The sequence below is a fragment of the Plectropomus leopardus genome, chromosome 6 (genome assembly GCF_026936395.1).
Source record: "Plectropomus leopardus strain MGB_pleo_1.0 chromosome 6, ASM2693639v1, whole genome shotgun sequence".
NCBI lineage: Eukaryota > Metazoa > Chordata > Actinopteri > Perciformes > Serranidae > Plectropomus > Plectropomus leopardus.
The window spans coordinates 23,356,444-23,372,017 of NC_142181.1; the positions used below are offsets into that span (position 1 = coordinate 23,356,444).

At 38.0% G+C, this 15,574-nt stretch overlaps 2 protein-coding genes across 2 annotated transcripts; one reads left to right on the forward strand and one right to left on the reverse strand.

Annotated features, from left to right (window-relative positions):
- The first annotated feature begins 529 nt into the window (after positions 1–529).
- On the forward strand, positions 530–7,378 carry LOC148189392 (uncharacterized). The gene is made up of 6 exons (XM_088079016.1): positions 530–781; positions 4,192–4,319; positions 4,472–4,564; positions 4,721–4,789; positions 5,141–5,264; positions 6,181–7,378. The coding sequence occupies exons 2-6, from the start codon at positions 4,227–4,229 to the stop codon at positions 6,912–6,914; spliced, it is 1,113 nt and encodes a 370-aa protein (XP_087935142.1). The 5' UTR covers positions 530–781; positions 4,192–4,226; the 3' UTR covers positions 6,915–7,378.
- Positions 7,379–7,961: 583 nt separating this feature from the next.
- LOC121943207 (histone H4 transcription factor) lies at positions 7,962–15,470 on the reverse strand. The gene is made up of 10 exons (XM_042486673.2): positions 15,354–15,470; positions 13,836–14,038; positions 12,529–12,755; positions 12,318–12,432; positions 12,075–12,227; positions 11,906–11,980; positions 11,014–11,134; positions 9,430–9,568; positions 9,222–9,346; positions 7,962–8,882 (listed from the first exon to the last, which is right to left on the reverse strand). Exons 2-10 carry the CDS (start codon positions 13,984–13,986, stop codon positions 8,450–8,452), a joined length of 1,539 nt encoding a protein of 512 aa, XP_042342607.1. The 5' UTR covers positions 13,987–14,038; positions 15,354–15,470; the 3' UTR covers positions 7,962–8,449.
- Between the last annotated feature and the right edge of the window lie 104 nt (positions 15,471–15,574).

Sequence of the window (15,574 nt, forward strand, 5' to 3'; positions counted from 1 at the left end):
CTGCTGACTGATTTAAGTCATATTTTATCAGCTTGTCCTTTATTCCTACAAAACAAAGAGGAATTGAAGCATTAAATTAACTGATTTTAGGGTTCTGTATTTTATAATAAAGCTGCGTGCACAGAGTAAGCTCTGACAGTGCAATTCAATTGAATTTTCTTGTCATAATAATTGTCTACATGTGAGTTCTTGGTAGGTTTTTATAGTGTTGTGTTTACGCTGAAATGGTGACAGAATTAAGTATACTCCAATTTTTTTTTTTTTTATAATTTTATAATAATTACAAAAATGAAAAAATACCCCAAACTAAAAACATAAAGGACTTTTGAGAAATAGGCACAAAGAGTATTAAGATACATAGGGAAAATATTTATGGATATGGAGGCGTGTTTGTGTATTTTTATGTCAGATTTGAAAACCCCTCCTGTTGCCACATAAGCTGTCTTTACGGAGCTGATGGGATCAGTTTAAGCCATTAGGAGTAGTTAATGGTCTTTCTTGGTGTTGGTAAGTAACACTGACTAATTGACTAAGGGGCGGCAGAAAGCTGACACTGGCTCACAGCAACAGGTGGTTCCTGCTGAACTGAAGTCAGTGTTCAGGTTCCGCAGAGCGACAACAAACAGGACTCATTCTCTTGTTAATGTGGCTGATATTTAAATACGAGGGAAGATATACTACGCGTCTTTATCTTCTGACTTTGTTGGCTGGAGGAGCTGGATGTTATTCACTGGATAATAACCATCAGACATTAGAAGTCTAGACATTCCCTTTGCTGCAGGTAAGAGACATACACAGAAAATTATTTTTTTATTTAGATATATTACGCAGTGAAATGGGTCAAAAATGATAAGCAGGTCAAACATCTTGCTTAAAATCTTACCTGCAAATTAATTCATAATTATTTTTCGAGAATGATGTCTGGTAAATTTTTTTGGCCCTCCAATGTCATACCAAATATGGAACTATTTAATCACTTCGTGACTATTAACTGTGCATTGGTGTTGCAACTGTTTTAGGGCTGCTGGTAAATCACTTACTACCAAATTGTCTATTAAAAAGTTTGCTCTATAAGACAATAGTTCAAAATTCATAACATTGCATGACATTCATTTAGTTTGCATGTAAGTAGTTTGTATATCTATGTTGAGCTGAGAAACACTATGTTACACAACGTTACATAAAGGCTATGCAAGCCACACTACGTTACCTTACACTAAGAAACGTTACGTTGCGTTGCGTTAACTTCATTAGAAGTGTACCTGTATGCACAACAACTAGGCGTGGTATGTTTGGTGTTCGTAGCAAACTAAATTGCAATATATCCACAAAGGGCTTTTTAAATGCTAAAATAGTAGAAAGAGATGAAAATACATCTACAAATATAAACACAGAAATAAATCCACACAAATTACAAAATACTGGTGTGTCTGATATTAAGCGAGAGAACAATGTTCCTCATTTAGCCATGATTTAATACCTCTTTCAAAAAAATTACTGTTGTGTTGCATTAACGTTTGAGAAGCTGTAACCATACATTTTTACAATTTTGGCTCTCAATAGCAACTTCATGGTTAAAAGAATTGCTGCCGAATCTTTTTTTTTTTTTTTTTTTTTTAAACAATTACTCACTGGAGCTTCAAATTCTTTCGGAAGTATCAAAGTGTAATACTCATCTGCTACTAATTTTACTAACTACAATCTGTTAACTTCTGATACCTGAGATCTACTGAGGATGGATAATGGCATCAAAATATCTCAGGAAATTTACAGTTTGATGGAGTTTGATTTATCTCAGAGGCAAGTACTCTCAGATGACACAGCCAGCCGTCTCTGATGGCCCATTCACTCTGTTTGTGCTCCTAACAAACAGCTCCTTTATGAGATTAAGAGATTTCTGTGGCACGCTGACATGGACGAAATTTGGAGAACATAGGCTGTGTAACCTCCCGCTAATCTTGTCTTTATGAGAAAGGAGGGATCAGGATAATGGATTGCTGTGGCCTGGAGAGGTTAAGTGACACAAACAGCACCCACAAGCAAGAAAGAGCTCTGAAACATCTTTATGTATCTGTGATTCCTTTTGGAACAATTCAATTACTGAACCACCACTACTCAAGACTTCCTAAGACTTTGGCTTAAGCAAATCACAACACAGTACATTCCTCTTGTAGCCCCTTCTTTAGTTTAGATTCAACACAGATATACTGTATTACCGTGCTCACTAACAGCATTATTAATCACGTGTCCTTGGAACGGATGGATTCTAAATTAATTAAAGGGATTTGCACACTGGGTCCCTCAACTGGATTACAGTCTATAATGCGATCTAACAAGATACTGTCATTTGCCTGTGATTTCCAAAGAGAATTATCTGAAGGTAATAGTGTATGTTTTACATTTTGTATTCTTAAAAATATTTATGTACAGGGTGTTAGGTGGCTCAGTGGTTAAAGCAGGCGCCCCATAAATGAAGGCAGTGTCCTTGCTGCAGCAGTCCAGCTTGTGGCCCTTTGCTGCATGTCATCCCCTCTTTCTCTCCCCCCTTCACGCTAGCAATCTCCTGTCCTAGCTAATAAAAGCAAAAATGCCAAAAAAATAATCTTTACATTTTTTTTTTTTTTTAAATGTTTACGTACTGGTATTCTGAAAAAAAAACAAGGTGTAAGACATAATAGTGTTTATAATTCTTTGAATTATTTTAATAATAATAATTCTTTTTCATGATTCATGCTGTTTGTGTGTGGACTGTAAAGTCAATCTCAGATCTAGAAATAGATCCATGAGCCCAGTGGTGTTTGGTTACTATATTACCTTTTTCCTGGACAAGAAAAGCTCCATCTTGCCAGTACTGAGCTACACATTACATCAAACCAGTGCAACCAGTTGCCTTTCAACCAGCCTCATTTATGCCAGGACCCGCCAATTCAATTACCTCGAGCCCCGAAACACACTCCACAGTCTGGTATGACCCTCCAGTTACAAGATTTGATCTCTGCTTCCAGCATTTTGTTCAAAGGAACAATTTAGATATTTTGAAGTGGGGCTGTATGGGTTTTTTATCCATAGTTGGTATATTACACACAGTAGGTGTCAAGTGACACTTCTCCAGTTTGGAGAAAGCCAGAGTCCAAAACGGGAGCTGGGGAATGTGCTGCTGTGGAGGGGTCAACAGCAAAATGTATTTTAGCCACCTAAAAAAAGTCCTACCTTAAAATATAAATATAATTTTACGTGTTCGCTATATTAAGAGTATTTTTACTGCTTTAGCCTAATGTCAGACAGTGATTTCCAACTGAAGCCATTATATCGCTTTCTTTAAACACAGCCTCCATTGACTAAAATAGTGATTTAACATCGCTGAGCACAGGAGCGGCTGGTCAACTGATGCCTCAACAGTTATTTTGTTTGTCTTTTTGTGTGACTCTGGTGTTTAAAAGGGTTAGTTATAACTCAAAAAAGTCACACAACAATGGAAACTAAGTGACTGAGGCAGCGGTAGCGGTAATATAGCCGTTTATGTCAATGTACTCTGGAGATTCGATTAGAGCAAAGATGGGGAAGTGAAGACATTCACACCTTCCCCATTAGACTGAGCTGTCTGACAGGAAGATTAAGCAGTGAAAATGCTCACATTATAGTGTACACATAAACTGTTACTGTTTTTTTTAAGTGAGACTTTTTTTGGGTGCCTAAAATTTGTTTTGCTGCTGCCCTGTGTCCGAGCTCCAGCCTGTTTCTCAAAGCTGAGGATGTGCCGACTGACACTACTGTATGTAAAACACTATGAATATGTAGCACATACAAACCCACTTAAAAAAATCTGAAATGTCCCTATAAGATGCAGCATGTCTTTGTTAAAATTGACATGATAAATACATTTTTTAGATTCAGTTGTGACCTCCAAAAAATGTCCATAAATCAGCAAGCTAATGTTTGTAAGCTATGTTTTGTTTTGTTTTTTTTACGTTCTTTCATGTCAAAGTAATCCAGTGATAGTTGTCCACTGAAACACTGAAAACAAGAACTAATAATAGCTAATTCAGCATGCATTTAACAGTGCCAATATGCCAAAATATAAACAAAAATTATACACTAAGAAAAGAAAGCTCAAGTTTAGGTGCTGCTCAAACTGTCAGACTTAAAAAAAAACCTCTGCTCTAGAATAAACCATCCTTTCTCGTACTTCAGCAGTCCACTTCAGTCTGGTTCATCAACGTCTTCACATGCACCAGCACACTCACCAGTATGCCCTCACTCCCATCCTGCACCAACCCTTGACCATCCCACCTGCTCCAATGGGAACGCAGGACTCTAACGTAAGAAGATACCATGTTGTTACATTTAGTGATTTAATTCACAACTTTACCGATTCCCATCTAAAGCCACATTAATGTTATTTCTACCATACTTTTAAACAAAGTGTCACTAAGAATATTTTCAAGTTAATCCCTTTCACATCTTGCTTCAGTTCGACAGGCACCTCCCCAGAGGAGCAGCAGGGCCCTCTTTTGCTCCTGTCACAGCGTTTCATAGAGCAGCACAGAAGCTTGTCAGGTCAACAGTAAGTCCAACATGCATCAATCAGCACTGACATGAAACTACTGCCTCACTTCTGTTAGCTTTTTAAAAGTCAGTGCTTACTTATGATGGATAGAATTATTTAATAACTGAATCACCACTAACAGTTTGTTGCAAAATGTTTATACATTTTTTTCAGAAACGAGGGAGATGGAGCGCAATGCACGTCAGTATCGCATGGAAGATTTATTACCACAAACAACTCAAGGTGGTTATCAAAGACATCAAAATTTTAGTGACATAAACGTATTTACTTAGACAGTTCTGGGATTTAAGTCAGTTAAAGTGGATTTGGTGTGTGTGTGTGTGTGTGTGTGTGTGTGTGTGTGTGTGTGTGTGTGTGTGTGTGTGTGTGTGTGTGTGTGTGTGTGTTATTTATTTTTATTTGTCTTATTAAAAAGTGTAAAAGGTTTATACAGTGACTTTCAGTTGGCAGACAACATGTACAAACTCAATTTTAAGGAGCTAAATATATAGAAAAATGTCCTTTAACATTTTGGACTCCTCTGATTTTTTTAATCCAAAACTAATTTTGTGCTTTACAAACTGTTTTTAAAAGACAATGCAGCAGAAACCCAACAGCCTCCATCGAGAACAGACACCCGAGTACCCTTCCAACAGTCAACCTGAGAGAGTGCAACAAAAGGAATCAGACCAGCCCTTCTACGTACGCTCAGATATCGGTGAGCTTAAAGCCATCGTTTCAGAAACACTTAAAGCCGTGAGCGGATAATGAGACAATGGGCCTGTGATAGACTTTGTGGTGATTTTGCTTTTTGTTGCTGTTGATTTAGTCATTTTGTATCTTTTTGGCTGTTTTGCCAATTTTTGTAGTTATTTTGTGTCTGTCTGTAGTTGTTTTAGAGGTAACTTTGTAGATTTTGTAGGGGAGAGTTCATTGTTTTGATATTTTGTAGTAATTTTGTATCCCTTTATAACCATATTGTCTTTTTTTATTGTTTTGCATCTTTTTCTGGGTTTATTTTTTTTCCTTTTTGTAGTTATTTTGTGTCTCCTTGAAGTTGTTTAGTGTATTTTTGCTGTAATTTTGTAGAATTTTTTTTTTCTAGATAACACTATAACGTTTTGTCGTTTTTGGAAATTTTGCCCCTTTTTGTAGTGATTTTCTCTTTGTAGTTGTTTCGTTCCTCTGTGAGGTAATTTTGTGGGGCCTTTTGATAATTTTGTCACTTTGTGGTAGTTTTGTGTGTCTTTGTTATCATATTGGTTTAGGTTTTTTTTGGGGGGGGGGGCTTGTTGGCTTGTTGTTTTTAATCATTATGTGTTGCTTTTTGTCTGTTTTGCCTCTTTTGTAGTTCTTTTGTGTCTCTTTGAGGACGTTTTGAGTTTCCTCCTTGTCAGTATGTGTTCATTTTAGTGACATATAGCAGGTGTAAGCCAGGGGGTGCCATGGACATGTGCCCTGTAGACCAGTTCAGTAATCCATCTATGCTTTTAGCAACAGTATTACCTGTTTAAGTATCATGTTATTGCTAAAGCTATTCTGCTTCTCATTTTGTTGATCCTCCATGTGGACACTCTACATATGCAAACATTAATGAGTTAGTTATCCCACTAACCTTTACACATCTTCACCAGCGCCTCACCATTACCATACCACCAAGAGGGAGAAACTGGAACACATGCCGAGCCTGCAGCAGAAAGAGAAACATGAGAAGGAGAAACACAGGGTCCAACATGTTGAAACAACATGGGATTTATGTCTTGGAGACATATCTTGGGATCAAATGATTGCTCCTGAACCTGACAGCAGGAAAAGGCAGCTCGAGTTTGACAGCTCCGTTAAAGTAAAAAGGGTGAAGCAGGAAATTGTAGCTCACCATTCTGCTTCTTTGAGGACTTTGCACACTGATACATCTCCGTCCAGACATACACACCCATCTCCACACACCATGCCACTGCAACATATAAACAGAGGTGATTTGTCTGTTGTTTATCCTAACAGTAGTAGATGTAATGTTACCAGAACTCCTGGGGGACTCATCTCTTGTCCAGGAGCTGAAATGCATCCTTACCAAACTGCATCATGGCAGCAAATGTGGGACGTTCACAAGAGAATGCATCTCCACCCGAGAAAAAACATCCGACAGGACTATTCACTTAATACCTGCAAAGCGATCAGGATACCTCTTGTAGTGCAGAGGCAAAAAGAGGCTTTCCATGGTTGCTTTACACCTCCTTTTTATTTCCCTCTGGCTCTGAGGCAGCAGGAGACTGTGTACCTTACAGGGAGGGAGTTTGTACAATCACAACATGAAAACGGTCATCTCCATCATCTTGGCTACTTGGCAGCATCCCACATGGGACCCTGAGTCACCAGGGCGTGCATGAGAAGAGGGAGAGCAGCAGTGACAGCCATCAGGCATTCATAGTACCATCTGAGAAAATGGGAAACTTTTGAATAATGTCTCAAGTCATTAACGGTATATTACGCAGGATTTTTCTACAGATCAATGTACAGACTAAAACAAAAGTAACCCAACTCAGTAATTTTTGTAGTGTTCAGGATGACGAAAAAACAAAAAAATGTGGGAAATGCCAGTCTGGGGTAACAGTAACCCACAATTCCTGCATAGTATACCTTTAACAACATAACTCTTCACACTAGAACAGCTTAAATTAGCAGCATTTAGTTCTTAATAAAGCATGATGGTCCTGACATTTGACATTAATATCTTGGATGGATTTTGGCAACTTTAAAGTCATACTTGGGCTGAAATTATCCCCTTGTTTATTTATTTCATTACTAATTTTTAAATTAAATATATTAAAAATGCTTGTGCTTGTTTACTTTTGAATTAGTTTAGTTTAGTTTAATTTATGTTTGGAGAAAGAAAAGGTTTAAAAAATGTAAATCTGTAAACCTAAAACCAAAAATCAGCCGAGTTGAGAGATGAATGCTTCTGTACAAGATAAATGTGTCCTCCAAAGCTTTTTTCCACAGCTGATAATGCCAGGCGCTCCTCAGAAAACAGCCAGCCCACAGCTGGGTCAAAAGTGACAGTGAAGAGCAGCTGAAGCTTTTTAACCAAACTTAAAACCAAAGCATTTTTCAACTCTCAGTGCTCAGAAAAATAAATGAATAAAATAAAAAACAGGCACAGTGTGTGTGCTAACATTTGCTAACTAGAAGTAAATGCAAATTACAGCTGAGGCTAATGGAAATGCCATTATTTTTGGTAATAAACCAAAGCACTGGTCAAATTTACATTTTTGACCTGATGATGGCGCTAGATTAAAAGTCAGGACAGATGGTATCTCATCTGGACCAAAGTGGTGGATCAACTGACAAACTAACATTGCCATCCCTACAACAAGTGTGACTAAGAAAAAACAATATAATCCAAAGTGAGGAAAGCTTACTTTTTGTATCAAAAATGTATTTTGCATTTGTAACAATAAAATCAAGTGAAATTCAAAGGCTACCATAAAAGATAATGTCTTCTGAAATCTTCTGTCAGGCAACATCATGGAAATATCACAGGGAATGGGACGCAGTGTGTAAAGATCACGTAAAGAACATTTCATAAAACTAGCTTTGTAGTGCTTTTTAAGTCTTGTCATTCATCGTAGCGTTATGAGAATGATTAGCAGAATTAGCAGACGGGAGGCGTCACGAAGCCAAGCTGAGGCAACAGAGTTAATAATAGCTGCGATGATGACAATGTGGTCCCCAAAAGCAGTGAAGAAAAAAACACCTCCATGTAGCACCACTCTAAAAACACAGGAGACCACAAAAAAGTCTCCACTGGCTGCTCTACAGCAAAATACACTACAAGAGGCAAATTAATAATATGCATAACAGCTACAAGAGCGCCTATGATGGATGCAGTGCAGCGTGCAGGAATCACACCACATCCATGCCCAGGCCCCTCGCAACCTCCGTCAGGGCCTGGACCGCTCCGGATGTCCCGCTGCCTTCACAGTCCTCCTGAGATAATCCTCCAGGCTCCTCCTCAATGTGAGGGATTGTGCTCATGACACAATAGACAGGAGAGTCACTGCCTCTGGGGCTCGGCTGAGACGAAACGTCCTCACCTCCAGAGAGCTCTGTGGAGTCCGAGGAGGAGGAGCTGGAGGAGGGCGATGAGGAGCCTGCAGGAGAGCTTCGGCCGCTCTCTGGTGCGACTGCCGGTCTCTTGTTCCGGCTGCTGGTTCTCTGGCTCTTCCGAAGGCTCTGTGGCTTTTTGGCCATGTTTTTCATGATCTCCTTTGTCACTTCAACGGTCTCAAAACGCACCATGTTTAGTTTTAGGAAGCCGTCTACATCCTTCCTGTATCTGTGAAGAAAGCACATGGAACAGCCACATATAAAACATTTATTATTTCAGTCTTTACTTCTAAATACTTTATTTACTTTATTACATTACACAAATAATGGATCTAAGAAGTGGTACTTTTTGAAGAGATGAATGGATGGATGATGATAATAATAATGATAAGCTGTAAACACAGAACAGTAATAATAACAACAATGATGATCATCACAATCAGATTAAGCTCAATCAAGACAGAATAAAAGAATAAATTAAAAGACAAAATAGACAAGATTATATTAAGCAGACTACATCACATAAAAGCAAGTCTACAAAAATGGGTAAAGAGTAGTCGGCTGTTACCTAAAGCGAGAATGTCCAGAGGGCCATTTCAGCTCATGCTTCTTGCGGAGGTGAAGTGTGAGAGTGTAACACCAGGAAAAGACCTTATCGCAGATATGGCATTTATACTTTGACATGCCCCCGACCTGTTGGTAAACATTATGTAATAATAAAAACAACAATAACTGTCAGCAAGGATGCAGCAGGTTGTAATGATGATCTGACAAACCTCGTGCACTCTCTTGAAGTGGTGGCTCATCGTTTGGAATGAGTAACAGGAATAATCACAACCCTCCACTGTGCAGTGATACACAGTCCCCTCATTATGAACCTCTGTGTGCTTTTGAAGATCGCGCGGGTTCTTAAATCTGTAAGAATATATATAATAACATGATTTCATGATGCTGATGAGTCCAATACAGAAATATGTGAAAAGCAGATTCAAATGTACAGATTTTAAAAGTTGCGTTCGTATTACATTATGATTTTATTCGTATTTGTAACATGTAAAAGAGCCAAAGATTTTCTGCAAATAAGATTGGTTAAAAAATATACAAAAGATCCTTAAAGACATGAGAGAATGCCAAAATACTGAATTAATTAGTAACTAAATTGCTTTGCCATTGTTTGGTAATCAATGAAAAGAGAAAGGGTAACGATAAGGAAAGCCCTCCATAAAAGCTATATTTTCATAGTTCTATGGTAAAGCTCCTATTTGTTTCCATATTGAGCAGATGTTGATGTACAGTAAACGTATCCAAAGGAGCAGGTAACGTTCTGGGAAAAAATGACAGAGGATGGAAGAAAGAAGATGTTAACGAACTTAAAGGCAACTAGGCAATGTCAATCTCTTCTATTGATATTTCTGTCTTCAATAACTAGATTTGTTTTAAACTCATAAGTGGTTGTAAAGTTGACTTACGTACAAATAGGTAATGAGTGATAACTTTGATGATACATCAGTTTAAATATAAATGTTTTTATTTTAAAAGCTAACTTGATTTCTTGATGTTTATGAATGCCAAATTTACCTGAAGACATAATTTAAAAGGGGTTGTTTTCACTGTTGGGGAGTAACTGAATACAATCAAATACAAAATAGGAGTAAGAGTATTACATTACAGTTACAGTTTAAATTTGCAGTATTCTGAATACAGTTACTGCCTTTAAAAACAAATTATTTAAGGGTATTACTTCTTGTTTTTCCCTTTACAGCAAGTACTAACTGAGTGCATCACAAGCGAACATCGGTTTGAATGCACTGTTTTTTGTTCTTGTTCTTACTTGCTGCAAACAATGCAGTGCTGCTATTCTGAGCTGAACTTTTGTTTGACACCCTGTTTCTATTTATTCTTGCCACCTGCATTGAAAATTCTGCAATGGACAAAGTAAATCTGATTCATAAGTTGAAGAAATGCATACTAAATGGATTCAGAGGGGACACTCGTTTGCTGTTAGGACATGGAGCAAAATTCATATGAGGCATTTCCCATGAACTGATTTTTGTATTAGTTTGTGCAGCGCATTGGCAGGCTAGATGCATGTCGTGTGTTTTCTGCATGGAAATAAGAACCACACAAATGTGCTAGGTAAGGTGAGTCTGAAGTACTCCAAAAAGTATTTAGAACATATCAATAGATTTGAGTAATCTAAAGGAATACTTTACAAGTTGCATTTTAGGGCATGTATTGAGTGATCTGTAGTGGAATATATTTTATAAGTAACCCTACCAACATCTTACAAACTATTTCCGAGCTCTGATTTTGCTAAGGCGCAGCTAAAAAAATCTAATTAGCTGTTGTTGAAGGTCTACCTCTTGTCACAGAAGTCACATGGGAAAGGTCGCTCATCGCAGTGGCGGAATCGGATGTGGATCTTCAAAGCTGCCAAAGTGGTGCAGGTCATATCACAGAAAGGACATTTCACCTGATTCACTGGAAGTAAGAGGAAAAATCATAATTACAATGTCAAAAAGACAATAATTAGAATTTGACCTCACAGACCAAAGCATTCATGAAAATGAAGCAACGTCAATATAATATTTAGTGGCGCAAAACATTGGATTCTTTGCCAGTATATGATATGCCAATATAAAAACAACTAATTGTGCTGATAACCAATACCGATATCAATATTTGCACTTTTTATCTCAACCTAATTTTCGCAATCATCAAGACTCCTTTGTAGTGGAATTAATATTATATTATGCATACTCTTGTCATGATGGCCCACCAGCAGATGGGGACATAAAATACAATGCTTTTTTCAATGTATTTATTTTCATTTTGCATTCATGGTGCAAAATGAAAAAAATACTAAGGGTCGATGTTTTGTACATGTTCCCCCCCAAAAAAAAAAAAGGTTTGTGATATCAGCAGAAATCAGCGTATTGGCTGATTCCCATATTTCATTTTAAAGCCAATATCTGCCGATAACGATGACATGCCAATATTATCGTGGCTGCCTGTTAAGATTTGAGTCGTTAGGGCGCCTGGTAGTTCAGTGGGTGGAGCAGGTGCCCCATGTACAAAGGCAATTGCCTTGCTGCAGTAGCCGCGGGTTCGCTTCCAGCTCGTGGCCCATTGCTGCATGACATCCTCTCTGTCTACCCCTCACATGCTTACATTCTGTCCTGTCAAATAACTGCAAAAACGCCAAAAAATAATCTTTAAAAAGAAAAGATTAGAGTTGTAGAAAATGATTACCATGCTGACGAACATGATCCCTCAAAAGCCTCTCACTGGAAAAAGCTTTGCCACAATGTTCACACACCAGTGACTCTGTTCAAATGAAACAGGAAAACGTGCAGAGGTCAGAATTTATGCAATACATATAGCACATCATCATCCTCGAAAAATGAAGTGTCCTTCTCACCAATAGGCTCGGCCTGTCTGTGTAGGTGGTCAAACAACTTTGTGTTGCTGGAGAACATGCTGCCACATGTCGGACATGCTACTAGTCTCTCCTGAGTGTGGCTCCGCATGTGTTCTCTCAAACGGTATCTGATTTTGAAGAAAGCATCACAGCCTGTCGTAGAAACGTGAGGTACAGACAAAGTTAGTCATAGAGTCAGACATACAGGGAACATCTCTTTGGCCTCCTCTTGCTCAATCATACCTGTCCAGCGGCAGAAGAGAGCCGCCTGCTGTTGTTGCAGGAGGGACTGTGGTTCTGCACTCTCAACGTGATTGTCCACATGTCGATAGAACCACTCAGGATTGTTGAATGAACTCTAAATAAAGACAAAAAATTAAATTCTATAAATTCTATAATAACAGTGCTACCAATCATTCGATGGCAGATAGAGAAAAAACTTAAAAATACCCACATCGCAGTGCTCCCACTGGCAAACGTATCCATCTGATCCTTCAGGAACCAGGTTGTTGCTGTGCAAGCCTTGGTTGCAGCTGGGCAAATCAGGACGGGACTTGAGCAGCTGTGACCCGATGAACTTGAGCTTACCGTGGTAGTTGTGGAAGTAAGCATGGACCTCCAGCTCTCTAGGGCTACCCATGGATAGAAATTCACAACCATTCCAGAGACAAGCATACTCATCTACACAAAAAGATGGAAGGAGAAATTACTGCATTGAAGAAAGGACAATTATTACAGTACATACAGAGAGTATATCAAGGTTTAACTGAGTAGCACCGAGCAACTGCCTGAGAATTTATAAACAAAAACCTTTATGTCACTAATATATACAATGTAACTAAACCAGACAAGCTGTTGCCTAGTCCGTTAGTGCAGCTCAAAGTCCAACAACATCTAATCCAGAGTAACAAGTCATTGTCGATCACTGAGAAGACCTAGTTGGCAATGCTTCTGTTTAACTCTTACAGAAAAATTCAATCAAACATTGGAGAAACTGCTGGAGGCTTGGGCACAGATGAGGCAAAAATGATTTGGGCAAAAAATAGTAGTTGCATCGCGAAGAAGCACAAATAATTTGTCACACAATCTGAGCATGAAAACCACACACTTGATCACGGCATGTTTCAGATGCAGCAGTTCATGGCAACAGTGCTTCTTAATGCCACAACAGTACCTAAAATGAGATACTGGACACTAGATGTGTCATTCTAATCTAAAATTATTATAACAAGTGCCTAAAAGGGTTTTGAACCACTATGGGTTAATTAAATGTTACTCAGTGTCATCATTGTCAATTTTCTGTTTATCGGTTTGTACACAGAATTATTAAGAGTTCCACTACAGGCAGAAAATCTGTTTGTTTCTGAGGTGACAATGTGACAATGATTTGTCTCGTGAGTAGTAGGAAAGCGTTCTGCCAGTGACAATCATGTCTTTATTTGACTATGAATATATGTGCACACATGATGCTCATTTTACCTCAAAACATCTTGATCTAACTTACAACTGCTCCCAAGGACATATAACAAACGAGATCCCAGGACTGATTAAATCATTAAATCATGACACCCCACAGGTAAATACTGAACTTCTGTGATTGTTTTTGATGCTGTCGTATCTCTTCAGCAAAATTATACATTCAGTTGTGCTATGGTCTCTTGTGTAAAACAGTTCTTGAGCTTAATGGGACGTCCTGACCATGTGAAGGTTAGAATGACTAAACCTGACCCCTTGCATTTGTCCTGTATCCTCCTCACTTACCAAGCTCTTCTAAGGCATCACTCTCTCCCAGGTAGTCCTTTAAATGCAGTGACATGTGATCACTCAGCTCCTCCATGGTGTGGCCACGGAAGTCACATGAAGCCCACTCGCACCACACCTCAAACTTGTAAAGTCTCTTGGTTGTCATCATGATGGTGATCACTGTGCACTCAGCTGCTGCTGCTGCACACAATCCTGACCACCTAAACAGAAAAAGATACAGCAATAAACATTTAACAGAGAGACAAAAAATACACTGTATCAGGGTCCAACTTATGATAATTTTTGTTACAGATTAAATCCTTAGATCCTGGATCAACATCTGTTTAGTTAATGCCATTTAAACTTCTAGGACCTGAAACTAAAAGTGGTTTGATTTCTTTTGAAAACATAGGGGTAAAGGCAATGTGCAACTTGGTAAGAAATGTCCCGTAAATTGCAAAAAAAAAAAAAAGGTGACAAAATGACGAGAGATTGACTTGAAAATTAGCTGTGGGGAGATAATTTGATTTTATTTAAAAAATAATAATAATAGAAAAGAAAAACAGGATACTACATGTATAATTATTTATTTAAAATAATGCTACTGAAAAACACATACTTATTTTATTTTATTTTAGCACTTCCTTAAGGTAATGTTCTCATTTTGCTTTTTAACCTTTTTTTTCCTATTTTCATGTAATTTTCTTTATTTGCTGTATTCCTGTAATTTTTGGAGGAAACCAAGCCAGTTTGCTCGGATTTCGAAAGAGTTAACTTGTAGATTGTTTTCTCTCAACTAATCGTTTGGTCATCAGAGTAGTTTAAAACATATCTCATGGTCTACAGTAACCTCCTCGAATGTCAAATTTGTGTCCTATCAATAACATCATTGCCAAACTCAAAAATATGAAATTCATTATAGGCAAACTCTCACTTTTAAAAAGCTGGAAATATAATAATCTGTGCATGTAAAAAAAAAAGGCGTAAGCGATTAACTGCTTAGCAAAACAGTTGCAGAGTCGATTAATTGACCTTTGCAGCTCTAAAACTGTGTGCTACTACACCTTAGTGAAGGAGCGATTTCACTGTTTAGCATTCAGTGCTAAAGGTAGCTGTAAATTAAAAAAAACAGACTAACAAACTTTAAAAAACGATTTGATCGACGTTAGCTCAAGTTAGCTGACAAGTTATAATCAATCTTTACAGCTGAAGGTTACATAACCTAAAAAAAACATCAGTATTCGTTTTTATCCCCAACTGTATTCTGTTAAAAGAACCCAGGATGTAGCTGACAGCACATTAATCTTAGTATATCAATCTTAGTATACTGTGTTCATGTTATGGTTAGTATTTTGGCTAACAGTCGAGCTAACGCTGGACCTGTCACAGATACTTTGTCGCACTTTTTAAACAGCTTATCATCATTTTTAACCGTTTAAACATGAAACATGATTTGACGTCTTAATGGCGAATATATAATCGCACACCGATGTTTCAGATACTTGTGATGCATTAAGTTTTGTTAATGTTTCTTACGAGTCTGGACGTTTCCCGCTGTAGCATCTGTTCCCTCCTCTGAGCTTGTCTGCTTTTGTTTATTTCCGGTCCCCATCACCGCCTAAACGGAAGTTGTTCTTCTTCGTCTGTTTAAGAATGTCACAATACCGCCAAGCAATGTACCGGAAGCCAAACAACTGATGTGATCTCAGTATAACCAAAGTCTTATTTGATTTTACAGAAAACGTGTGACACTTTAA